Source organism: Labrus bergylta, chromosome 5 (assembly GCF_963930695.1).
Source record: "Labrus bergylta chromosome 5, fLabBer1.1, whole genome shotgun sequence".
Classification (NCBI taxonomy): domain Eukaryota; kingdom Metazoa; phylum Chordata; class Actinopteri; order Labriformes; family Labridae; genus Labrus; species Labrus bergylta.
This window is the reverse complement of record NC_089199.1, coordinates 25556359-25582930: the sequence shown is the minus strand read 5'-3', so window position 1 is coordinate 25582930 and position 26572 is coordinate 25556359. Positions and strand designations below refer to the sequence as shown.

The window sequence follows — 26572 nt, the reverse complement described above, 5'->3', positions numbered from 1 at the left end:
GAAACAAAGCAGAGGAAAGACGAAACGAGGAAACGAAGCAGAGGAAGGATTTTTATGATCGTAAGGGGCGGCAGTGGCTCAGTTGGTAGAGTCGTCGCCTCCCAACCGGAAGGTCGAGGGTTCCCAGCTGGGCAGCATGTCCGATGTCTCCTTGGGCAAGACACTTAACCTCGAATTGCTCCCGCTGCTTCGGTGGGGGTGTATTAATAGGATTAGTTACTTCTGATGGATGATACTACCATCAGTGTATGAATGGGCAGGTGTGACATGCAGTGTAAAAGCGCTTTGAGTAGTTATGTCCATTTACCATTTACCATTGACACACACACACACACAAAGTAGGTGTTTATTACGGAGTGACATCAGAGTAAAAAGTGATGATTCATTAACCTCGGACAGTTTTTCAGTCTGATCAGGAAGCTGCAGGTGAGAATTCAAGTCAGTCACCTGAACCCTCGGCTCACCTGAACCATCGACTCACCTTAACCATCGACTCACCTAAGACTGTTAAACCAGATTCAGACCAGAGATCTGTCAAACCAGGACCATGACTTCGTCAGTGTCAGCCTCAGCAGGTGGAGTGCTGGTAGTCACCCAGGTGTACCCTCCTAATTCTCAGCACCAAGGGCAGCAGGTGTGTGAGGGGATGCAGACGTTCAGCCGGGCACACCCGCTTGCTGTCGGGGTGAGTTTGACACTGACCAGGTGATCCGAATTTTCTCCAGTTTTAGTTCATTATTATATTGTGAAATCTGTGTGTTTCTCAGGTGTTTCATGTTGTAAACCTCCAAGTGATAAAACCTGAACAGAATCTCTGAGTTCACAAATAAATGTTTTATATCTTTGATGACAGTCATGTGATATGTCATCAGAGCAGTAAGTCTCTTAGATTATAAACATGTGACAGACACCTAAATCAAAGATGAAATCTTTTTTTTGCTTTTCTCTCAAAGTGTCAGTTTGATTCTTTCGAAGCTGTTCCCCCTTTTCATCAAGGTTCCTCTTCCTCCTCTTCCTCTTTTTCTGTGGCCTCTGCAGACGGTGCAGATCATTATTGGTGCGATGGTGTTTTTGTTCGGGGTTGCCATGGTTGCCACCCAACCATTCTTTCTGGCGGTGTACAGTGGTTTCTTCGTATGGGGAGCTGCGTTTGTGAGTTTTTACAGATTTTTATAATTTATTTAAAGTTTAATTATAAAGTTCCGTCCATTTTCTGCTGCTTATCCGTGGTCGAAGGTTGCAGTGGGAGCAGGTGAAATCAGTCGCACCCGACTTCCTGCTCTCCAGCAACCTTTTTCCCCAGCCCAGGTTTGAATCCCCCAGTAGATCTATAGAGTTCCCAGGATTTCCAGGACCCCACCCACAGACTCCAGGACGGCTGTTAGGTGCATACGCACCTGTGCGAATAGAATGTCATGTTTCATGTTATAAACACATTTTAAACAAAACATTAAAAGTTAAAATATTTATTTTCAAATATTGAAAAATGTAGATTTTAAAGTTTGATAATGTTTTCCACATCTTTGAAATCTTTCTGAATATACTAATCACTTTTTAAATATTAAAGTGTTTTATTTTTATCTGATGTTCTCAGTACATCACAGCCGGCTCTCTCACAGTGGCTGCTGGGAAATCTTTCAACCGCTGCCTGGTGAGTAACTTCCTGTTTCCTGTCAGTAGCTGCTGTTCTCCACTGGAGGGCAGTGACACCAATGAAGCCTTGGTAATGTTAGCATCATGTTAATAACTTAAAATCTCCCAGCATGCTTCACTTCTCATGTCGTCTGGCGTGTCGTCTGCTCCCTTCCAGGTAAACACCACTCTGGGGTTTAACGTGGTTGCCTCGGTGGCGTCGGGTACGGCCATCATCCTGTACACTATGGACGCTACAATATGGTTTTGCTACGATTGCCCCTACCTGGTATTTAGTTTGCTTTCTTTTTTCTCAGATTTGAGAATAAGTAGACACCAAACAGCTCCACGTCTGATCAGCTCCATGTCTGGTCAGACCTCCAACTCCATTGTTCGGGGGGGGGGGGGGGGGGGGGGTGGGCTGGTCCTTGTTTGGGGGGGGGGGGGAGCTGGTTGTTGACCATCCATTGGGAAATGTTGCTGGGGAGGAGATGTAGGTCAACATGCCTCCCGTGACTGTAACTGAGCCCCAGACCATAAACAATAAATGATGATTCAGCGTGTGAGTCACATCCATCAGGTGATAAAAAACAGGTAGCTTCATTAAGGCAGGCTGTTGTCAAATGATAAGTAACCTACTTCAGAGTTCAAAGGTCAGCATCAGTTAGCTGCTGCAGGCACGGTCAATAAAACTTTATTTATATTTATGCAACACAGCAAGCAGACAAAGAACAAAGCACGCTAATGACACTGAGACACGACGACGTAATTACAGTGTGTGTGTGTGTGTGTGTGTGTGTGTGTGTGTGTGTGTGTGTGTGTGTCTGTCTGTGTGTGTTGTAGAATCAGATGCACGGTATCTCGGGGGTCCTGGCCGTGTTCCATTTATTGGAGTTCATTGTTTCCATCACCGTCTCAGCGTTCGCCTGTAAGGCTACCTGTAACTGTGGCAGACAGGTGAGTTCCTCCAGCCCGACTGTATATGTTTTTGTGTTCAGCTGTGAGGGATGTGTGTGTGTGCAGAGACTAACTGATGTGTGTGTTTGGTGTGTGTGTGTGTGTGTGTGTGTGTGTGTGTGTGTGTGTGTGTGTGTGTGTGTGTGTGTGTGTGTGTGTGCAGAGACTAACTGATGTGTGTGTGTGTTTGTTGTGTTTCAGCAGCAGCCGTTCTACATCATTCCTGGAAATGCTTCAATGGGTCCACAAGCTGTTCCCACTTTCGAAGCTGCGTCGGCCTCCGTGACTCTGCCCCCCCCACAGGTCAGCTGCCCCCTCCCTGAAGGAGGCGCTACAGAGCTCAGTGACTCAAGCAAACACAATCAGAACCAGGTTCAGTTGGGGGGGGGGGGGGGGGGGGGGGGGGGAGTTGGTCATTGTTCAGGGGGGTGCAGGTCCTGGTCGTTGTTCGGGGGGGGAGCTGGTCGTTGTTCGGGGGGGGGAGCTTGACGTTGTTCAGGGGCGGGGGGATATGGTTGTTATTCGGGGGGGCGCTGGTCATTGTTCGGGGGGGTGCAGGTGCTGGTCGTTGTTCGGGGGGGAGCTGGTCGTTGTTCGGAGGGGGGGAGCTGGTCGTTATTCAGGAGGGGGAGCTGGTCGTTGTTCGGGGGGAGCTGGTCGTTGTTCGGGGGGGGAGCTTGTCGTTGTTCGGGGGGAGCTGGTCGTTGTTCGGGGGGGGAGCTTGTCGTTGTTCGGGGGGGGAGCTGGTTGTTATTCGGGGGGGGAGTTGGTCGTTATTCAGGAGGGGGAGCTGGTCGTTGTTCGGGGGGGGAGCTGGTTGTTGTTCGGGGGGGGGGAGCTTGACGTTATTCAGGAGGGGGAGCTGGTCGTTGTTCGGGGGGGGAGCTGGTTGTTATTCGGGGGGGGAGTTGGTCGTTATTCAGGAGGGGGAGCTGGTCGTTGTTCGGGGGGGGAGCTGGTTGTTATTCGGGGGGGGAGTTGGTCGTTATTCAGGAGGGGGCGCTGGTCATTGTTCGGGGGGGTGCAGGTGCTGGTCGTTGTTCGGGGGGGAGCTGGTCGTTGTTCGGAGGGGGGGAGCTGGTCGTTATTCAGGAGGGGGAGCTGGTCGTTGTTCGGGGGGAGCTGGTTGTTATTCGGGGGGGAGCTGGTCGTTGTTCGGGGGGGGAGCTGGTTGTTATTCGGGGGGGAGCTGGTCGTTGTTCGGGGGGGAGCTGGTCGTTGTTCGGGGGGGAGCTGGTCGTTGTTTGGGGGGTGGAGCTGGTCGTTATTCAGGAGGGGGAGCTGGTCGTTGTTCGGGGGGGGAGCTGGTTGTTGTTCGGGGGGGGGAGCTGGTCGTTATTCAGGAGGGGGAGCTGGTCGTTGTTCGGGGGGGGGAGCTGGTCGTTGTTCGGGGGGGGGAGCTGGTTGTTATTCGGGGGGGAGCTGGTCGTTGTTCGGGGGGGAGCTGGTCGTTGTTCGGGGGGGGAGCTGGTCGTTATTCAGGGGGGGGAGCTGGTCGTTATTCAGGGGGGGGAGCTGGTCGTTATTCAGGGGGGGGAGCTGGTCGTTGTTCGAGGGGGGGAGCTGGTCGTTATTCAGGAGAGGGAGCTGGTCGTTGTTCGGGGGGGGAGCTGGTCGTTGTTCGGGGGGGAGCTGGTCGTTGTTCGGGGGGGGGGAGCTGGTCGTTATTCAGGGGGGGGAGCTGGTCGTTGTTCGAGGGGGGGAGCTGGTCGTTGTTCGAGGGGGGGAGCTGGTCATTGTTCGGGGGGGGGGAGCTGGTCGTTGTTCAGGGGGGGGGAGCTGGTCGTTGTTCAGATTTAGGATTGCAAGTGTCCAGGGTCAGGAGAGGGCGTGAGTGGGAAACCCATTGCCGCAACTTGGCCCTGGTTTGTCCTCATGGATGAGGTGTTGGGACAGAGGCATTCCACCTCACCCCCTGTCCTAATTGCCTCCATCCCTGAAGACACACCAGGGCCAAGTGAGGCTGTGGGTGACCAGGAGGAGGAGAGGAAAGAGAGAGAGAGACAATCATGATGAACTGATGCAATTAATCAAAGAGGACATGCGGTTCTAGAGGGAGGCAGCAGAGAAGAGGGCACAGGAGAGCAAGGCACAGATGGAGAGGATGTTCTCCCTTCTGGAGCGTTTGAGGGATGTGTGTGTGTGCAGAGACTAACTGATGAGTGTGTGTGTGTGTGTGTGTGTGTGTGTGTGTGTGTGTGTGTGTGTGTGTGTGTGTGTGTGTGCAGAGACTAACTGATGTGTGTGTGTGTTTGTTGTGTTTCAGCAGCAGCCGTTCTACATCATTCCTGGAAATGCTTCAATGGCTCCACAAGCTGTTCCCACTTTCGAAGCTGCGTCGGCCTCCGTGACTCCGCCCCCCCCACAGGTCAGCTGCCCCCTCCCTGAAGGAGGCGCTACAGAGCTCAGTGACTCAAGCAAACACAATCAGAACCAGGTTCAGTTGGGGGGGGGGAGCTGGTGGTTGTTCGGGGGGGGGGAGCTGGTCGTTGTTCGGGGGAGGGGGGGGGGAGCTGGTCGTTGTTCAGGGGGGGAGCTGGTCGTTGTTCGGGGGGGGGGAGCTGGTCGTTGTTCAGGGGGGGGGAGCTGGTCGTTGTTCGGGGGAGGGGGGAGCTGGTCGTTGTTCGGGGGAGGGGGGGGGGAGCTGGTCGTTGTTCAGGGGGGGAGCTGGTCGTTGTTCGGGTGGGGGGAGCTGGTCGTTGTTCAGGGGGGGGGAGCTGGTCGTTGTTCAGGGGGGGGGGAGCTGGTCGTTGTTCGAGGGGGGGAGCTGGTCGTTATTCAGACTTAGGATTGCAAGTGTCCAGGGTCAGGAGAGGGCGTGAGTGGGAAACCCATTGCCGCAACTTGGCCCTGGTTTGTCCTCATGGATGAGGTGTTGGGACAGAGGCATTCCACCTCACCCCCAGTCCTAATTGCCTCCATCCCTGAGGACACACCAGGGCCAAGTGAGGCTGTGGGTGACCAGGAGGAGGAAAGAGAAAGAGAGAGAGAGACAATCATGATGTACTGATGCAATTAATCAAAGAGGACATGCGGTTCCAGAGGGAGGCAGCAGAGAAGAGGGCACAGGAGAGCAAGGCACAGATGGAGAGGATGTTCTCCCTTCTGGAGCGTTTGATAGAAAAATGATGTAAATAAAATATTTGAATTAAAATAGGAATCATTCATTTTCTTCATTTTTATGTTTGCTCTGTTTAGTGTTACTTTAATGTACTTTATAATTAATGAAAATCATTTAAATTGAATTCAGATATAAATGGTTTCTATTATTATATTATTGTTGTTTTTATGGTAATCTAATATGCCAATCCATAAAATGTATATAAATTGAAAACATTTGGTTAATTTAAATAATGTTGTTCATTTTGTTTATATTTATGAATGCATAAAAATGATTGAACTTAGAAACTGATTTAAATTATGACTTATGATTAATTGATTCTCTACAGGTGCAAACTAAATAACAAGAAAATAATCTGACCTTCAACGCTGTCACACATGCTGCTTTTCCTCCCCCAAGAAAATATTTAGACTGCACATTATTTACTGTACCAGCTACCTACCTTAGAGACCAGAAAATAACCAGACTTGTTTGAATATTTAAAATTATAAATAAAATGCTGTGACTAAATCCACAGAAAACTACAGTCCCAGTGATTACTAAGTATCAAGGAGCCACTGCTAGTAGTTTCTCACAGGAAAGAAATGTAAGAATATCAGTAGACTAATGCAAGAGTAAATTGGAAGCAACTGGGCTTGCACTTCAACCAATCCTCATAGCTTCATTATCCCAAAATACCTACAGTTAGTCTGGCACTTTAGGGAAATGGAATTTTCGGATGGAACTAAGAAAAATTACCTAATGGTAGTATCAGTATGAAGAGTATTATTACAACCCTGCTTCACAGTATACACAAAATTTAACCTCTATTGTGTAGATTATCAAAAATCAAAAAATGGGATTCAAACAGGCTAAAATCCATCTCTCTCTCTCTCATCAATAATTGAATAAACAAAATAAATAAAGTCACAATCTCTAGAGGTTCCATTTGATTTGACTAAAATTAAATTAATAAGTAGCTAAGTTAGAAAAGAAAGTTAATTAATGAGATGGAAAAGACAAAAGGAAAAGGAAAAACGTTAGCCTAAGTGATCTGTCAAAAAACGTCAAAACGAACGCTGTCAGGGTTGCTAGGAGACAGAACAGTTAGTGACGCAAGTAGGAAGTCCTCTCGTAGACAAGACCGTCTCATTTCGGAGACCGCTCGGAGCCACGTCCTCCGTAGACCGAGAAGACCTCGGCCTTCGAAGGCTGCGGCCGCTGGAATGGGACACAGCTATTAAATCTGTTCCTAGTCCAGGTTTTGTTCCTGGTCCAGGTTGTGGTCCTGGATCTGGTTTGGGTTGTGATGGTGCTGTGTTGTTTTGCAGATGGTGAACCTCCATAAAGAGGGACTTACTGTTCCGGAGCCTCCAGCATACGATGTTAACTGACACAGCGTCACGAACCTGTTTCACGCTGACATGAGGTTCGACTGCAACGTGAAATAAATTTAATAACTTTAAAACAAAGTGATTATAAAATGTAAAAACTGAAACTTAAACACTGAACTTTGAATCAAAATGTTTTCCAGAATAAACTGTTGAAATCTGACTCTAAATAAACTCCTTTCTGCTGACAGACATTTTGTCTTCTCATCATTTCAAACGCATTAGCAAAGCCTCCACTGATCATGCTAAAGCCATTAAAGGGAGATCATGCTAACGCCATTAAAGGGAGACTCCGCTGATCATGCTAATGCCATTAAAGGGAAACGTTATGAGTGTTGTTCACCACACTGATCCTTGGGTCACATGTCTGGTCTGTTCCCGTCCTGTGGTTGTACAAGGTGTCTCCTTCATTGACATTTTAACCTCTTCTGGAACCGATTGTTCAGTTAGGATGACATTCAACCGAACTGGTAAAGCTGATAACGGAGTTCATATATATATATGTTCATCCGGAGGGAAGTTCAAGCACCAATAAAATGTAAAATAATCTGCATCTCTCTCCGTATATTAATGAAATCATGACTAATCGGAATAAGTAAGAATTCTGCTTAATGTTATACCTCCTGGAGTTTTACAAATCACTCAGATTAGTCAATTGCCAAAACTTTTTTAATTGCAGTGAACATTTAAAACAACTTAGTGCAACTTAGTGAAAATTTTTATCTAAAATAAACTAAATAAAATACAGCATGCAAATAAAATATTTAAAAACGTAAACAGTAAAAAAGGAACTTCAATATACATACAGCAGACTAGACTACAAGCCATCCATCTCTCGCTCCGTATGCTACTATAATGTCTCTGCATTGTGTTGTGTATGATGAGACGAGGACCAAAAACTTCCTTGCCAACTGGAGAAAATTAATTTTCACACCATCTGCCTGTGTAAAATAAAATACATTCAGTACAGCAACTTCATACGACTGGGCTTCAACATGCACACCTCTCCTCAGCGGGGTCTCAGGCCGTCTCACACAATGCATACGGGTGTGCTGTGACATTCTTTTATAAACGAGAACGAAAACTAAATAAAAAGTATAAATTGTATTTCAGCTTATTTCTTACTCAACAATGGCAATTTTGTGTTTTTGTCAAAACCGAATGTGCTTAAACAGCTAAACTAATCTTCTTATACGGTACACTTCACGTTATATTAAAATAACAAAATAATTTGTGATCAAATATATCTGTTAACTACAAGAACAAAGAAAGAGCTCACATGCCTGTGTAAAATAAAATACATTCAGTACAGCAACTTCATACGACTGGGCTTCAACATGCACACCTTTAAAGGGAAGGAGAAAATACAGCGGACCACGAGAAACCACACGGATGCTCTAGCTTGAAGTTTGCCTAATTAGCATATACAAACTAAGAGCTGTACGACAAATGAAACTCTTTAAATACATTAACCAACAGTGAACATGTTATTAAAACGTCTGTGAGCCTAACGAAGTATAGTTGAACCACTATTTAGCATGTTATTCCCATGTTTTGTCCCTACATTGTGTTCAAGTGCTAATTTTTCTGTGAAGTTTGTTTTAAATAAGTTATTTGAAGTTGAAAAACGGGATTTTATGTCATATTTGACGATGATTGACAGCCGCCGACCTTGCATAGCTCTCTTTGTGAATAGCAAAAGTTACGTAGGGAAGGAAAGCCGAGACGCCATTGAATTTTTCCGTTCAGTTTTTTCGTCTTTTTTGAGCTGGCAAAATGAGTTGTTCTGCAGGAAACTGTTCTAACCGACCTGTGGGAGCTAAGGGATCTTTGCAGTTTTTAAGATTTATGTGTCATTGGTTGGTTAAAGTCGTTATCTAGCTAGCTAACACATAAGCAGTCTAAGGTTAGCTGAAATGTTGTAAAGCTAGGTTACTTATCCGGCATGATTTATCTTTTTATTTTATTTTTTAAAATGAGCAAACCTAATAACTGACATGCTATGTTTCTTGATATTGTTATATTGTTATTGTGATTGAAATTGAATTTAAAACCAAGAATCGTAATATAAAATCCGCTCACAGATGCGGTTCATTGACTGTACAGTTATTTTACAGCAAAAAATAAATACGTCTGGTAAGGTCTCAAAAAAGTATCTAGGGCAAAAACAAAGCCAAATAATTGTAATCTGGTCTGTATCATTACTAATGTGTACATGTTTACAGTCTGAGTGATAAGTGGGCTATACCCAGAGAGTAATAGGTTTTACTTTAACCGTGAAGGCTGAAATTCATAATACTATATACGAGGGTAGAATATTTCTCTAGCTATCCAGATAAAACTAAAGGTATGATCTGATTTAATATAACTGTTACTGATTTAAGAGACTAACCGAACGTGAACGCAAACATCAACAACCGGCGGCGGTGTAATGCAATATTAACCGAGCATCATGCCGCTTAAACATGCTAAATGTTCTGCATTGGCTTCCACACACACCAATTCAACAGTCACAAGTTGATCATATTGTAAATGTAATGACGCTCATTGAGAATTTGTACTAAAAATTTACAAAACCTGACAAAAATTGCGGTGATTATGACTGTGTCTGTATTTAACACCTTTGAAAGGAAGGTGTTAATGCAGGAGACCAGCGTTACACACAACATGTTGCTGTTACGTTAGTTAGGAGGAGACATATTTTAAACTGGGATTTCCTTTTTCTCAGGTTGTGCGTCTCTCCCCCAGCTCGCCCCCTCTGGTGCGCTCCTCTCCATAATGCGCTCGTCTCCTCCCTCTACAGCTGATGCTACTCTGTAGGACGCTTGGATTGGGGAACCTCACCAATAAAATGCTATTTTATATTTTATAAGCAGTTTGCCACCACACTGCACTTTTACTCTCCAAAGGCATATGAGTATGTGCGTGACAACTTTAACAAAGCTTTAGCAGACAGTCACACCATCCGCACAGCTGATCCAGGATTTACTGTAGCATCTTTTACAGCGCTAAAAGGTCATGTACAGGCAAACAGAGAGAAGGGAAAAGAAACAATCTGTGCTCTCAAATAACAAAGCAGTCTCAAATCTTTTTGAGGAATTACAGCTAAAAATTCTACTTTGCATACAGTACATCCTCTGATAAATAAACTAAAGTACTTTAAATGCATTTCTGTGGTGTTCCTGTAGGTGACCATGATGCAGCCAGACTGCCAGACTGTTTGACAAGTCTTTGATTGAATAAATTGAAATGGAATCTCATGCGTATCTTGCTATGCTTATTGGCTTTAGATGTTTAATTTTAAATAAGTTTGAAGGCCAATTATCTCAGACGAGCCCGGCTGTGACAAGCTGAGCTCGTCTGTTAGCTTTGCTGTTGTTGGTCAAGAAGAAATTAATGTCAGTTCAAGGCCTTTTCAAATGTGAACTATAAACTTAACTGCTAAATTATTTTACTGTGACCAACATTTTGTAGTGCTCCAGTTAATCAGAGAAAGTCAATTCAGATTTTAAAAAAGTTTATTTAAACATTTTATGAAAAAAAAACAACCCCTGGCTTCATTAACCACGTGGAAAATAAGTAAGGGAGACCATCAGGTCGAATTGCTGGGAGAAAGTATAAAAAATAATTTAACAAAGAAATCCCAACAAAAATCTAATAAAGTTTAGAGATCCTGGATGATTGTTTGACTGTTAAAATATGATGGAAAAATCAAATCCAACACAACCCTCCAGCATTTGGCCTTTCAAACACAGGGCAACATCATGTAAAGAAAATAGCACCATTGAATATTGACCAGGATCTCTGTGTTTTCTCTGAGGATGACTATGGTAGCCTTCTCACTGTTCACTGTCACAAAGCACCAGACTCTGTCCACCTTCTTCAGACGTCGATCAGCTCCTCTGGGTGATGGCAGAGAGGACTCTTCATCTGGGAGAGCTGCTGGTGTAAGGTCATTTCTACCACAGTGGATGAGCAGAGCATCGGGCACAGCTCTTACTCCAAGCACAGGTGAAAAAAGGAGGAGGTTCCTTCAAACTATGTGACCCCACCCTGACCTCTGTAACAGGTGTGCAGACAAAGGTTGAAATGAGTCATTTTTAGGTTCAGTTGATTGTAAAATGGAAAAGAAAACATCACCTTCCTATTTAACATTTAGCTGGTGTATGACTCAGTGTGATTTTTATTTTATTTTAGAAGACTGTATTGTTAACAATATCTTGTTTTGACAATCCTCTTATGAAACTTCAAAAAAAAATCACAGGATATATAACTTTTAACAGATGATTTTAACTTACGCTTCACCTCTGTGGAAGATATCAGACCAGCTGCTTTTATCTCTTCTTTGCCTAAATAAAGATACAAAAACAACTGAATTACTGTTTACTTAAACATATTAGAAAAGCAGACATGAATCACATTGTAGACTATCAGTTTCTAACAAAATACAACATATCTTACCACCTGTAGCCCACGGTCTGTGATGCTAACCTAGCTTAAATATAGAACGATTTCGGCAGAAACAGAGGACCCAGCAGCCCACGTATTTTCAATAATGATCAAAATAGCAGGATTTTTTAAAACAGTGTGTTTAAATATTAGACTTTAAATACGGTGGTTTGTTGTACTTACACATTTCTTCATAAGACTCGTAGACCGGCAGAGCGCTTTCGGCGTAGCTGGGCTGCGTAAGTCATCAGGGCAGTACGCTAAATGGGTGGGGCGTGTTACCGGGGCCCCTGCCCCCGGACCCTACAGCGCAGACTCTGGCTCCAAATGACGTCAAAATCGCAAGATGGAAGCGCCCGTAAGGGGCGTATTTTGGCTTCAAGAATGTTGAGTGGGAACAGCTACAGTGCGCGCCCACTGGTCCTACCCAATTGACCCTGGATATTGGAATCCGCCCAAATTTCCAATAAGGTCTCTACCTCCGCATCGCACCAACGTGAACCCTTTGCCACCATTGTTTAAAATGATTGTCGAGAGGAGGGGTCGCAGTGATTATACCTAATTTCCTGCTTGTGCTCGTGCATGATGTGTACCGTGCCGAAGGACTGCCGTAAGGCCAGCCGCTCCTCTCTTTTACATGGTGAAGTGAGCCGCAAGGAAGGATTTTTATGATTGTAAATTTAAAGGTGAACACACACACACACACACACACACACACACACACACACACACACACACACACACACACACACACACAAGTAGGTGTTTATTACAGAGTGACATCAGAGTACAAAGTGATGAATCATTAACCTCGGACAGTTTTTCAGTCTGATTAGGAAGCTGCAGGTGAGAACTCAAGTCAGTCACCCTAACCATCGACTCACCTGAACCATCGACTCACCTGAACCATCGACTCACCTAAGACTGTTAAACCAGATTCAGACCAGAGATCTGTCAAACCAGGACCATGACTTCGTCAGTGTCAGCCTCAGCAGGTGGAATGCTGGTAGTCACCCAGGTGTACCCTCCTAATTCTCAGCACCAAGGGCAGCAGGTGTGTGAGGGGATGCAGACGTTCAGCCGGGCACACCTGCTTGCTGTCGGGGTGAGTTTGACACTGACCAGGTGATCCGAATTTTCTCCAGTTTTAGTTCATTATTATATTGTGAAATCTGTGTGTTTCTCAGGTGTTTCATGTTGTAAACCTCCGAGGAAGTCTCTTAGATTATAAACATGTGACAGACACCTAAATCAAAGATGAAATCTTTTTTTTGATTTTCTCTCAAAGTGTCAGTTTGATTCTTTCGAAGCTGTGCCCCCTTTTCATCAAGGTTCCTCTTCCTCCTCTTCCTCTTTTTCTGTGGCCTCTGCAGACGGTGCAGATCATTATTGGTGCGATGGTGTTTTTGTTCGGGATTGTCACGTTTGCCACCCAACCATCCTTTATGGTGTCGTACAGTGGTTTCTTCGTATGGGGAGCTGTGTTTGTGAGTTTTTACAGATTTTTATAATTTATTTAAACTTTAATTATAAAGTTCCGTCCATTTTCTGCTGCTTATCCGTGGTCGAAGGTTGCAGTGGGAGCAGGTGAAATCAGTCGCACCCGACTTCCCGCTCTCCAGCAACCTTTTTCCCCAGCCCAGGTTTGAATCCCCCAGTAGATCTATAGAGTTCCCAGGATTTCCAGGACCCCACCCACAGACTCCAGGACGGCTGTTAGGTGCATACGCACCTGTGCGAATAGAATGTCATGTTTCATGTTATAAACACATTTTAAACAAAACATTAAAAGTTAAAATATTTATTTTTAAATATTGAAAAATGTAGATTTTAAAGTTTGATAATGTTTTCCACATCTTTGAAATCTTTCTGAATATACTAATCACTTTTTAAATATTAAAGTGTTTTATTTGTATCTGATGTTCTCAGTACATCACAGCCGGCTCTCTCACAGTGGCTGCTGGGAAATCTTTCAACCGCTGCCTGGTGAGTAACTTCCTGTTTCCTGTCAGTAGCTGCTGTTCTCCACTGGAGGGCAGTGACACCAATGAAGCCTTGGTAATGTTAGCATCATGATAATAACTTAAAATCTCCCAGCATGCTTCACTTCTCATGTCGTCTGGCGTGTCGTCTGCTCCCTTCCAGGTGAAGACCACTCTTGGGTTTAACGTGGTTGCCTCGATGGCGTCGGGTACGGCCATCATCCTGTACACTTTGGACGCTACAATACAGTTTTGCTACTACTGCCCCTACACGGTATTTAGTTTGCTTTCTTTTTTCTCAGATTTCAGAATAAGTAGACACCAAACAGCTCCACGTCTGATCAGCTCCATGTCTGGTCAGACCTCCATTCTTCTTCATGTCTTTTAGAGGACTGGGGGTCTTCTGGGAGTTCTGGAGGAGACAGTTTGCAGTTTATTGTGGTCAGGGTCAGCTCCTTGAAGTCTGCAGGAAAACGGGGGGAGCATCCATTGGGAAATGTTGCTGGGGAGGAGATGTAGGTCAACATGCCTACGTGACTGTAACTGAGCCCCAGACCATAAACATGAAAAATTATCAAACAATAAATGATGATTCAGCGTGAGTCACATCCATCAGGTGATAAAAAACAGGTAGCTTCATTAAGGCAGGCTGTTGTCAAATGATAAGTAACCTACTTCAGAGTTCAAAGGTCAGCATCAGTTAGCTGCTGCAGGCACGGTCAATAAAACTTTATTTATATTTATGCAACACAGCAAGCAGACAAAGAACAAAGCACGCTAATGACACTGAGACAGTGTGTGTGTGTGTGTGTGTGTGTGTGTGTGTGTGTGTGTGTGTGTGTGTGTCTGTCTGTCTGTGTGTGTTGCAGAATCAGATGCAGGGTGTCTCGGGGGTCCTGGCCGTGTTTCAATTATTGGAGTTCATTGTTTCCATCACCGTCTCAGCGTTCGCCTGTAAGGCTACCTGTAACTGTTGCAGATAGGTGAGTTCCTCCAGCCCGACTGTATATGTTTTTGTGTTCAGCTGTGAGGGATGTGTGTGTGTGCAGAGACTAACTGATGTGTGTGTGTGTGTGTGTGTGTGTGTGTGTGTGTGTGTGTGTGTGTGTGTGTGTGTGTGTGTGTGTGTGCAGAGACTAACTGATGTGTGTGTGTGTGTGTGTGTGTGTGTGTGTGTGTGTGTGTGTGTGTGTGCATAGACTAACTGATGTGTGTGTGTGTTTGTTGTGTTTCAAAAAAATTACCTAATGGTAGTATCAGTATGAAGAGTATTATTACAACCCTGCTTCACAGTATACACAAAATTTAACCTCTATTGTGTAGATTATCAAAAATCAAAAAATGGGATTCAAACAGGCTAAAATCCATCTCTCTCTCTCTTATCAATAATTGAATAAACAAAATAAATAAAGTTACAATCTCTAGAGGTTCCATTTGATTTGACTAAAATTAAATTAATAAGTAGCTAAGTTAGAAAAGAAAGTTAATTAATGAGATGGAAAAGACAAAAGGAAAAGGAAAAACGTTGGCCTAAGTGATCTGTCAAAAAACGTCAAAACGAACGCTGTCAGGGTTGCTAGGAGACAGAACAGTTAGTGACGCAAGTAGGAAGTCCTCTCGTAGACAAGACCGTCTCATTTCGTAGACCGCTCAGAGCCACGTCCTCCGTAGACCGAGAAGACCTCGGCCTTCGAAGGCTGCGGCCGCTGGAATGGGACACAGCTATTAAATCTGTTCCTAGTCCAGGTTTTGTTCCTGGTCCAGGTTGTGGTCCTGGATCTGGTTTGGGTTGTGATGGTGCTGTGTTGTTTTGCAGATGGTGAACCTCCATAAAGAGGGACTTACTGTTCCGGAGCCTCCAGCATACGATGTTAACTGACACAGCGTCACGAACCTGTTTCACGCTGACATGAGGTTCGACTGCAACGTGAAATAAATTTAATAACTTTAAAACAAAGTGATTATAAAATGTAAAAACTGAAACTTAAACACTGAACTTTGAATCAAAATGTTTTCCAGAATAAACTGTTGAAATCTGACTCTAAATAAACTCCTTTCTGCTGACAGACATTTTGTCTTCTCATCATTTCAAACGCATTAGCAAAGCCTCCACTGATCATGCTAAAGCCATTAAAGGGAGATCATGCTAACGACATTAAAGAGAGACTCCGCTGATCATGCTAACGCCATTAAAAGGGAAACGTTATGAGTGTTGTTCACCACACTGATCCTTGGGTCACATGTCCGGTCTGTTCCCGTCCTGTGGTTGTACAAGGTGTCTCCTTCATTGACATTTTAACCTCTTCTGGAACCGATTGTTCAGTTAGGATGACATTCAACCGAACTGGTAAAGCTGATAACGGAGTTCATATATATATATGTTCATCCGGAGGGAAGTTCAAGCACCAATAAAATGTAAAATAATCTGCATCTCTCTCCGTATATTAATGAAATCATGACTAATCGGAATAAGTAAGAATTCTGCTTAATGTTATACCTCCTGGAGTTTTACAAATCACTCAGATTAGTCAATTGCCAAAACTTTTTTAATTGCAGTGAACATTTAAAACAACTTAGTGCAACTTAGTGAAAATTTTTATCTAAAATAAACTAAATAAAATACAGCATGCAAATAAAATATTTAAAAACGTAAACAGTAAAAAAGGAACTTCAATATACATACAGCAGACTAGACTACAAGCCATCCATCTCTCGCTCCGTATGCTACTATAATGTCTCTGCATTGTGTTGTGTATGATGAGACGAGGACCAAAAACTTCCTTGCCAACTGGAGAAAATTAATTTTCACACCATCTGCCTGTGTAAAATAAAATACATTCAGTACAGCAACTTCATACGACTGGGCTTCAACATGCACACCTCTCCTCAGCGGGGTCTCAGGCCGTCTCACACAATGCATACGGGTGTGCTGTGACATTCTTTTATAAACGAGAACGAAAACTAAATAAAAAGTATAAATTGTATTTCAGCTTATTTCTCACTCAACAGTGGCAATTTTGTGTTTTTGTCAAAACCGAAAATGTGCTTAAACAGCTAAACTAATCTTCTTATACGGTACACTTCACGTTATATTAAAATAACAAAATAATTTGTGATCAAATATATCTGTTAACTACAAGAACAAAGAAAGAGCTCACATGCCTGTGTAAAATAAAATACATTCAGTACAGCAACTTCATACGACTGGGCTTCAACATGCACACCTTTAAAGGGAAGGAGAAAATACAGCGGACCACGAGAAACCACACGGATGCTCTAGCTTGAAGTTTGCCTAATTAGCATATACAAACTAAGAGCTGTACGACAAATTAAACTCTTTAAATACATTAACCAACAGTGAACATGTTATTAAAACGTCTGTGAGCCTAACGAAGTATAGTTGAACCACTATTTAGCATGTTATTCCCATGTTTTGTCCTTGTGTTGCTTTTTCTGCAGGTTTAGAAACGCCTCCATCATGTCCTCCTTACTGGTCCTCTTCCTGCTCACAGATGTAGTGAGTAAGGGTGCTGGTTGAAGGAGTAGGCTGTGCTGCCTCACTCATCGTCTCCTCGGGAGTCAGTGATCCGTCTGTCAAAACAACGACTTTCAAGATGGTCACGGATCTGACCAAAGAACTCAGAGTTTTTGTGAGTCCTACCCATAGACTGTAAAAATAATGGATGGGACAAGGTCCCTGGTCTAGTGAAGCTTTTATTTTTAGAGCTCCCCCTGCTGACTGGCTGGAGTATAGGTCATAAACCCCGCCTCCTCAATGATAACAGATGGGATGTGGGTCAAACTGTAAAGTTAAAATACTCGTCACATAATTTTTTTCCAAACCTAAACTCTGCTGTGATCATTAGTTATTATCACCCTACATTGTGTTCAAGTGCTCATTTTTCTGTGAAGTTTGTTTTAAATAAGTTATTTGAAGTTGAAAAACGGGATTTTATGTCATATTTGACGATGATTGACAGCCGCCGATCTTGCATAGCTCTCTTTGTGAATAGCAAAAGTTACGTAGGGAAGGAAAGCCGAGACGCCATTGAATTTTTCCGTTCAGTTTTTTCGTCTTTTTTGAGCTGGCAAAATGAGTTGTTCTGCAGGAAACTGTTCTAACCGACCTGTGGGAGCTAAGGGATCTTTGCAGTTTTTAAGATTTATGTGTCATTGGTTGGTTAAAGTCGTTATCTAGCTAGCTAACACATAAGCAGTCTAAGGTTAGCTGAAATGTTGTAAAGCTAGGTTACTTATCCGGCATGATTTATCTTTTTATTTTATTTTTTAAAATGAGCAAACCTAATAACTGACATGCTATGTTTCTTGATATTGTTATATTGTTATTGTGATTGAAATTGAATTTAAAACCAAGAATCGTAATATAAAATCCGCTCACAGATGCGGTTCATTGACTGTACAGTTATTTTACAGCAAAAAATAAATACGTCTGGTAAGGTCTCAAAAAAGTATCTCGGGCAAAAACAAAGCCAAATAATTGTAATCTGGTCTGTATCATTACTAATGTGTACATGTTTACAGTCTGAGTGATAAGTGGGCTATACCCAGAGAGTAATAGGTTTTACTTTAACCGTGCAGGCTGAAATTCATAATACTATATACGAGGGTAGAATATTTCTCTAGCTATCCAGATAAAACTAAAGGTATGATCTGATTTAATATAACTGTTACTGATTTAAGAGACTAACCGAACGTGAACGCAAACATCAACAACCGGCGGCGGTGTAATGCAATATTAACCGAGCATCATGCCGCTTAAACGTGCTAAATGTTCTGCATTGGCTTCCACACACTACCAATTCAACAGTCACAAGTTGATCATATTGTAAATGTAATGACGCTCATTGAGAATTTGTCCTAAAAATTTACAAAACCTGACAAAAATTGCGGTGATTATGACTGTGTCTGTATTTAACACCTTTGAAAGGAAGGTGTTAATGCAGGAGACCAGCGTTACACACAACATGTTGCTGTTATGTTAGTTAGGAGGAGACATATTTTAAACTGGGATTTCCTTTTTCTCAGGTTGTGCATCTCTCCCCCAGCTCGCCCCCTCTGGTGCGCTCCTCTCCATAATGCGCTCGTCTCCTCCCTCTACAGCTGATGCTACTCTGTAGGACGCTTGGATTGGGGAACCTCACCAATAAAATGCTATTTTATATTTTATAAGCAGTTTGCCACCACACTGCACTTTTACTCTCCAAAGGCATATGAGTATGTGCGTGACAACTTTAACAAAGCTTTAGCAGACAGTCACACCATCCGCACAGCTGATCCAGGATTTACTGTAGCATCTTTTACAGCACTAAAAGGTCATGTACAGGCAAACAGAGAGAAGGGGAAAAGAAACAATCTGTGCTCTCAAATAACAAAGCAGTCTCAAATCTTTTTGAGGAATTACAGCTAAAAATTGTACTTTGCATACAGTACATCCTCTGATAAATAAACTAAAGTACTTTAAATGCATTTCTGTGGTGTTCCTGTAGGTGACCATGATGCAGCCAGACTGCCAGACTGTTTGACAAGTCTTTGGTTGAATAAATTGAAATGGAATCTCATGCGTATCTTGCTATGCTTATTGGCTTTAGATGTTTAATTTTAAATAAGTTTGAAGGCCAATTATCTCAGACGAGCCCGGCTGTGACAAGCTGAGCTCGTCTGTTAGCTTTGCTGTTGTCTTAGCTGTTGTTGGTCAAGAAGAAATTAATGTCAGTTCAAGGCCTTTTCAAATGTGAACTATAAACTTAACTGCTAAATTATTTTACTGTGACCAACATTTTGTAGTGCTCCAGTTAATCAGAGAAAGTCAATTCAGATTTTAAAAAAGTTTATTTAAACATTTTATGAAAAAAAAACAACCCCTGGCTTCATTAACCACGTGGAAAATAAGTAAGGGAGACCATCAGGTCGAATTGCTGGGAGAAAGTATAAAAAATAATTTAACAAAGAAATCCCAACAAAAATCTAATAAAGTTTAGAGATCCTGGATGATTGTTTGACTGTTAAAATATGATGGAAAAAACAAATCCAACACAACCCTCCAGCATTTGGCTTTTCAAACACAGGGCAACATCATGTAAAGAGAATAGCACCATTGAATATTGACCAGGATCTCTGTGTTTTCTCTGAGGATGACTATGGTAGCCTTCTCACTGTTCACTGTCACAAAGCACCAGACTCTGTCCACCTTCTTCAGACGTCGATCAGCTCCTCTGGGTGATGGCAGAGAGGACTCTTCATCTGGGAGAGCTGCTGGTGTAAGGTCATTTCTACCACAGTGGATGAGCAGAGCATCGGGCACAGCTCTTACTCCAAGCACAGGTGAAAAAAGGAGGAGGTTCCTTCAAACTATGTGACCCCACCCTGACCTCTGTAACAGGTGTGCAGACAAAGGTTGAAATGAGTCATTTTTAGGTTCAGTTGATTGTAAAATGGAAAAGAAAACATCACCTTCCTATTTAACATTTAGCTGGTGTATGACTCAGTGTGATTTTTATTTTATTTTAGAAGACTGTATTGTTAACAATATCTTGTTTTGACAATCCTCTTATGAAACTTCAAAAAAAAATCACAGGATATATAACTTTTAACAGATGATTTTAACTTACGCTTCGCCTCTGTGGAAGATATCAGACCAGCTGCTTTTATCTCTTCTTTGCCTAAATAAAGATACAAAAACAACTGAATTACTGTTTACTTAAACATATTAGAAAAGCAGACATGAATCACATTGTAGACTATCAGTTTCTAACAAAATACAACATATCTTACCACCTGTAGCCTACGGTCTGTGATGCTAACCTAGCTTAACTAGAGAACGATTTCGGCAGAAACAGAGGACCCAGCAGCCCACGTATTTTCAATAATGATCAAAATAGCAGGATTTTTTAAAACAGTGTGTTTAAATATTAGACTTTAAATACGGTGGTTTGTTGTACTTACACATTTCTTCATAAGACTCGTAGACCAGCAGAGCGCTTTCGGCGTAGCTGGGCTGCGTAAGTCATCAGGGCAGTACGCTAAATGGGTGGGGCGTGTTACCAGGGCTCCTGCCCCCGGACCCTACAGCGCAGACTCTGGCTCCAAATGACGTCAAAATCGCAAGATGGAAGCGCCCGTAAGGGGCGTATTTTGGCTTCAAGAATGTTGAGTGGGAACAGCTACAGTGCGCGCCCACTGGTCCTATCCAATTGACCCTGGATATTGGAATCCGCCCAAATTTCCAATAAGGTCTCTACCTCCGCATCGCACCAACGTGAACCCTTTGCCGCCATTGTTTAAAATGATTGTCGAGAGGAGGGGTCGCAGTGATTATACGTAATTTCCTGCTTGTGCTCGTGTATGATGTGTACCGTGCCGAAGGACTGCCGTAAGGCCAGCCGCTCCTCTCTTTTACATGGTGAAGTGAGCCGCAAGGAAGGATTTTTATGATTGTAAATTTAAAGGTGAACACACACACACACACACACACACACACACACACACACACACACACACACACACACACACACACACACACACACACAAAGTAGGTGTTTATTACAGAGTGACATCAGAGTACAAAGTGATGAATCATTAACCTCGGACAGTTTTTCAGTCTGATTAGGAAGCTGCAGGTGAGAACTCAAGTCAGTCACCCTAACCATCGACTCACCTGAACAATCGACTCACCTGAACCATCGACTCACCTAAGACTGTTAAACCAGATTCAGACCAGAGATCTGTCAAACCAGGACCATGACTTCGTCAGTGTCAGCCTCAGCAGGTGGAATGCTGGTAGTCACCCAGGTGTACCCTGCTAATTCTCAGCACCAAGGGCAGCAGGTGTGTGAGGGGATGCAGACGTTCAGCCGGGCACACCTGCTTGCTGTCGGGGTGAGTTTGACACTGACCAGGTGATCCGAATTTTCTCCAGTTTTAGTTCATTATTATATTGTGAAATCTGTGTGTTTTTCAGGTGTTTCATGTTGTAAACCTCCGAGGAAGTCTCTTAGATTATAAACATGTGACAGACACCTAAATCAAAGATGAAATCTTTTTTTTGCTTTTCTCTCAAAGTGTCAGTTTGATTCTTTCGAAGCTGTGCCCCCTTTTCATCAAGGTTCCTCTTCCTCCTCTTCCTCTTTTTCTGTGGCCTCTGCAGACGGTGCAGATCATTATTGGTGCGATGGTGTTTTTGTTCGGGATTGTCACGGTTGCCACCCAACCACCCTATCTGGTGGCGTACAGTGGTTTCTTCGTATGGGGAGCTGTGTTTGTGAGTTTTTACAGATTTTTATAATTTATTTAAACTTTAATTATAAAGTTCCGTCCATTTTCTGCTGCTTATCCGTGGTCGAAGGTTGCAGTGGGAGCAGGTGAAATCAGTCGCACCCGACTTCCTGCTCTCCAGCAACCTTTTTCCCCAGCCCAGGTTTGAATCCCCCAGTAGATCTATAGAGTTCCCAGGATTTCCAGGACCCCACCCACAGACTCCAGGACGGCTGTTAGGTGCATACGCACCTGTGCGAATAGAATGTCATGTTTCATGTTATAAACACATTTTAAACAAAACATTAAAAGTTAAAATATTTATTTTTAAATATTGAAAAATGTAGATTTTAAAGTTTGATAATGTTTTCCACATCTTTGAAATCTTTCTGAATATACTAATCACTTTTTAAATATTAAAGTGTTTTATTTTTATCTGATGTTCTCAGTACATCACAGCCGGCTCTCTCACAGTGGCTGCTGGGAAATCTTTCAACCGCTGCCTGGTGAGTAACTTCCTGTTTCCTGTCAGTAGCTGCTGTTCTCCACTGGAGGGCAGTGACACCAATGAAGCCTTGGTAATGTTAGCATCATGATAATAACTTAAAATCTCCCAGCATGCTTCACTTCTCATGTCGTCTGGCGTGTCGTCTGCTCCCTTCCAGGTGAAGACCACTCTCGGGTTTAACGTGGTTGCCTCGATGGCGTCATGTACGGCCATCATAATGTACACTTTGGAAGCTACAATACCGCTTTGCTACTACTGCCCCTCCACGGTATTTAGTTTGCTTTCTTTTTTCTCAGATTTCAGAATAAGTAGACACCAAACAGCTCCACGTCTGATCAGCTCCATGTCTGGTCAGACCTCCATTCTTCTTCATGTCTTTTAGAGGACTGGGGGTCTTCTGGGAGTTCTGGAGGAGACAGTTTGCAGTTTATTGTGGTCAGGGTCAGCTCCTTGAAGTCTGCAGGAAAACGGGGGGAGCATCCATTGGGAAATGTTGCTGGGGAGGAGATGTAGGTCAACATGCCTACGTGACTGTAACTGAGCCCCAGACCATAAACATGAAAAATTATCAAACAATAAATGATGATTTAGCGTGTGAGTCACATCCATCAGGTGATAAAAAACAGGTAGCTTCATTAAGGCAGGCTGTTGTCAAATGATAAGTAACCTACTTCAGAGTTCAAAGGTCAGCATCAGTTAGCTGCTGCAGGCACGGTCAATAAAACTTTATTTATATTTATGCAACACAGCAAGCAGACAAAGAACAAAGCACGCTAATGACACTGAGACAGTGTGTGTGTGTGTGTGTGTGTGTGTGTGTGTGTGTGTGTTGCAGAATCAGATGAAGGGTGTCTCGGGGGTCCTGGCCGTGTTCCATTTATTGGAGTTCATTGTTTCCATCACCGTCTCAGCGTTCGCCTGTAAGGCTACCTGTAACTGTTGCAGATAGGTGAGTTCCTCCAGCCCGACTGTATATGTTTTTGTGTTCAGCTGTGAGGGATGTGTGTGTGTGCAGAGACTAACTGATGTGTGTGTGTGTGTGTGTGTGTGTGTGTGTGTGTGTGTGTGTGTGCGTGTGTGTGCAGAGACTAACTGATGTGTGTGTGTGTGTGTGTGTGTGGGTGTGTGTGTGTGTGTGTGTGTGTGTGTGTGTGTGTGTGTGTGTGTGTGTGCAGAGACTAACTGATGTGTGTGTGTGTTTGTTGTGTTTCAGCAGCAAACACAATCAGAACCAGGTTCAGTTGGGGGGGGGGGGCTAGTCATTGTTCGGGGGGGGGGGGGGGCTAGTCATTGTTCGGGGGGGGGGAGCTGGTCGTTATTCAGGGGGGGGAGCTGGTCGTTGTTCGGGGGGGGGAGCTGGTCGTTGTTCGGGGGGGGGGGGGGGGGGCTGGTCGTTATTCAGGGGGGGGAGCTGGTCGTTATTCAGGGGGGGAGCTGGTCATTGTTCGGGGGGGGGGGAGCTGGTCGTTATTCAGGGGGGGGGAGCTGGTCGTTGTTCGGGGGGGGAGCTGGTCGTTGTTCGGGGGGGGGAGCTGGTCGTTGTTCGGGGGGGGGGGGGGGGGGGGGCTGGTCGTTGTTCAGGGGGGGGGAGCTGGTCGTTGTTCGAGGGGGGGAGCTGGTCGTTATTCAGACTTAGGATTGCAAGTGTCCAGGGTCAGGAAGAGGGCGTGAGTGGGAAACCCATTGCCGCAACTTGGCCCTGGTTTGTCCTCATGGATGAGGTGTTGGGACAAAGGCATTCCACCTCACCCCCTGTCCTAATTGCCTCCATCCCTGAGGACACACCAGGGCCAAGTGAGGCTGTGGGTGACCAGGAGGAGGAAAGAGAAAGAGAGAGAGAGACAATCATGATGAACTGATGCAATTAATCAAAGAGGACATGCGGTTCTAGAGGGAGGCAGCAGAGAAGAGGGCACAGGAGAGCAAGGCACAGATGGAGAGGATGTTCTCCCTTCTGGAGCGTTTGATAGAAAAATGATGTAAATAAAATATTTGAATTAAAATAGGAATCATTCATTTTCTTAATTTTTATGTTTGCTCTGTTTAGTGTTACTTTAATATACTTTTTAATTAATGAAAATCATTTAAATTGAATTCAGATATAAATGGTTTCTATTATTATATTATTGTTGTATTTATGGTAATCGAATATGCCAATCCATAAAATGTATATAAATTGAAAACATTTGGTTAATTTAACGAACGCTGTCAGGGTTGCTAGGAGACAGAACAGTTAGTGACGCAAGTAGGAAGTCCTCTCGTAGACAAGACCGTCTCATTTCGGAGACCGCTCGGAGCCACATCCTCCGTAGACCAAGAAGACCTCGGCCTTCGAAGGCTGCGGCCGCTGGAATGGGACACAGCTATTAAATCTGTTCCTGGTCCAGGTTTTGTTCCTGGTCCAGGTTGTGGTCCTGGATCTGGTTTGGGTTGTGATGGTGCTGTGTTGTTTTGCAGATGGTGAACCTCCATAAAGAGGGACTTACTGTTCCGGAGCCTCCAGCATACGATGTTAACTGACACAGCGTCACGAACCTGTTTCACGCTGACATGAGGTTCGACTGCAACGTGAAATAAATTTAATAACTTTAAAACAAAGTGATTATAAAATGTAAAAACTGAAACTTAAACACTGAACTTTGAATCACAATGTTTTCCAGAATAAACTGTTGAAATCTGACTCTAAATAAACTCCTTTCTGCTGACAGACTTTTTGTCTTCTCATCATTTCAAACGCATTAGCAAAGCCTCCACTGATCATGCTAACGCCATTAAAGGGAGATCATGCTAACGCCATTAAAGGGAGACTCCGCTGATCATGCTAACGCCATTAAAGGGAGATCATGCTAACGCCATTAAAGGGAGACTCCCCTGATCATGCACACGGTGTCTCCTTCATCAACATTTTAACCTCTTCTGGAAGCGATTATTCAGTTCGGACAACATTCACCCGAACTGGTAAAGCTGCTAATGGAGTTTCTCGCTCACATGTTATGCTCCAAGGTAATCATAAACATTCACCGAAGTCCACTCCCTCTGACCAGGCCCACTACCAGTGACGTCCCCCAGGTCCTAGGGCAAGTGTTAGTTACTGTGGTCCTTTAGTTACTGGTCCTTTAGTTACTGTGGTCCTTTAGTTACTGTTCCTTTAGTTACTGTTCCTTTAGTTGCTGGTCATTTAGTTACTGTTCCTTTAGTTACTGGTCATTTAGTTACTGTTCCTTTAGTTACTGTTCCTTTAGTTACTGGTCATTTAGTTACTGTTCCTTTAGTTACTGTTCCTTTAGTTGCTGGTCATTTAGTTACTGTTCCTTTAGTTACTGGTCATTTAGTTACTGTTCCTTTAGTTACTGTTCCTTTAGTTACTGGTCATTTAGTTACTGTTCCTTTAGTTACTGGTCATTTAGTTACTGGTCATTTAGCTACTGTTCCTTTAGTTACTCTGGTCCTTTAGTTACTGGTCATTTAGTTACTGTTCCTTTAGTTGCTGGTCCTTTAGTTACTGTTCCTTTAGTTGCTGGTCATTTAGTTACTGTTCCTTTAGTTACTGGTCATTTAGTTACTGGTCATTTAGTTACTGTTCCTTTAGTTACTCTGGTCCTTTAGTTACTGGTCATTTAGTTACTGTTCCTTCAGTTACTGGTCCTTTAGGTACTGTGGTCATATAGTTACTGGTCCTTTAGTTACTGGTCCTTCAGTTACTGGTCCTTTAGTTACTGTGGTCATTTAGTTACTGTGGTCCTTTAGTTACTGGTCCCTTAGTTACTGTGGTCATTTAGTTACTGGTCCTTCAGTTACTGGTCCTTTAGTTACTGTGGTCATTTAGTTACTGTGGTCCTTTAGTTACTGTGGTCCTTTAGTTACTGGTCCTTTAGTTACTGTGGTCATTTAGTTACTGTGGTCCTTTAGTTACTGGTCCTTTCGTTACTGTGGTCCTGTGTGTGTGTGTGTGTGTGTGTGTGTGTGTGTGTGTGTGTGTGTGTGTGTGTGTGTATATGTGTTTGTGTGTGTGCATCTGACTATGTATGTGTGTGAGTGTGTGTTTATTTTGGTTTTAATTGGATTTCTGAATCATAATTATGATTGTTGAAATATCTGTTTCTTGTCTTCCTGTTTTTAACCTTTGTGTAAAGCTCACTGAGCTTACCTGTAACGAAATGCTTCATAAATAAATGTTCTATTGTAAACCACAGTGTTGTTCTATCTAAACTCGCAGCACAAGCTGCCCTCTGATCCTGATCCAGAGTCAGTCCTGCAACAAAAACCGGTCTGTGAACCCTGA

General features: G+C 43.5%; 3 protein-coding genes and 2 long non-coding RNA genes across 19 annotated transcripts; 3 read left to right on the top strand and 2 right to left on the bottom strand.

The window, feature by feature from the left end:
• The first annotated feature begins 418 nt into the window (after window positions 1-418).
• LOC110005079 (membrane-spanning 4-domains subfamily A member 4A) lies at window positions 419-7272 on the top strand. 14 transcript variants are annotated; one of them, XM_065955296.1, is made up of 8 exons: window positions 419-685; window positions 1039-1152; window positions 1595-1651; window positions 1811-1921; window positions 2476-2589; window positions 2788-2892; window positions 4853-4957; window positions 7021-7272. In XM_065955296.1, exons 1-8 carry the CDS (start codon window positions 548-550, stop codon window positions 7081-7083), a joined length of 807 nt encoding a protein of 268 aa, XP_065811368.1. In that variant the 5' UTR covers window positions 419-547; the 3' UTR covers window positions 7084-7272. The 14 variants fall into 14 exon arrangements, with proteins under 14 accessions (XP_065811368.1, XP_065811377.1, XP_065811373.1 ...); XM_065955301.1 differs by having other exon boundaries at window positions 420-685; window positions 2794-2892; XM_065955303.1 differs by having other exon boundaries at window positions 421-685; window positions 2794-2892; window positions 4859-4957.
• Window positions 7273-10528: 3256 nt separating this feature from the next.
• Window positions 10529-12209, bottom strand: LOC136179353 (uncharacterized). Its single transcript, XR_010666492.1, has 3 exons — window positions 11713-12209; window positions 11379-11429; window positions 10529-11140 (listed from the first exon to the last, which is right to left on the bottom strand). It is a non-coding gene; the product is annotated as an uncharacterized lncRNA (long non-coding RNA).
• A 131-nt stretch (window positions 12210-12340) lies between these two features.
• On the top strand, window positions 12341-15579 carry LOC110004448 (membrane-spanning 4-domains subfamily A member 8). 2 transcript variants are annotated; one of them, XM_065955294.1, is made up of 7 exons: window positions 12341-12634; window positions 12903-13016; window positions 13459-13515; window positions 13675-13785; window positions 13857-14026; window positions 14381-14494; window positions 15328-15579. In XM_065955294.1, exons 1-7 carry the CDS (start codon window positions 12497-12499, stop codon window positions 15332-15334), a joined length of 711 nt encoding a protein of 236 aa, XP_065811366.1. In that variant the 5' UTR covers window positions 12341-12496; the 3' UTR covers window positions 15335-15579. The 2 variants fall into 2 exon arrangements, with proteins under 2 accessions (XP_065811366.1, XP_065811367.1); XM_065955295.1 differs by lacking the exon at window positions 13857-14026 and having other exon boundaries at window positions 12343-12634.
• A 3999-nt stretch (window positions 15580-19578) lies between these two features.
• On the bottom strand, window positions 19579-20985 carry LOC136179270 (uncharacterized). The gene is made up of 3 exons (XR_010666445.1): window positions 20475-20985; window positions 20141-20191; window positions 19579-19902 (listed from the first exon to the last, which is right to left on the bottom strand). It is a non-coding gene; the product is annotated as an uncharacterized lncRNA (long non-coding RNA).
• A 147-nt stretch (window positions 20986-21132) lies between these two features.
• On the top strand, window positions 21133-24997 carry LOC110004451 (membrane-spanning 4-domains subfamily A member 3). The gene is made up of 7 exons (XM_065955308.1): window positions 21133-21407; window positions 21676-21789; window positions 22232-22288; window positions 22448-22558; window positions 22630-22799; window positions 23126-23239; window positions 24748-24997. Exons 1-6 carry the CDS (start codon window positions 21270-21272, stop codon window positions 23133-23135), a joined length of 600 nt encoding a protein of 199 aa, XP_065811380.1. The 5' UTR covers window positions 21133-21269; the 3' UTR covers window positions 23136-23239; window positions 24748-24997.
• The last annotated feature ends 1575 nt before the right edge of the window (window positions 24998-26572 follow it).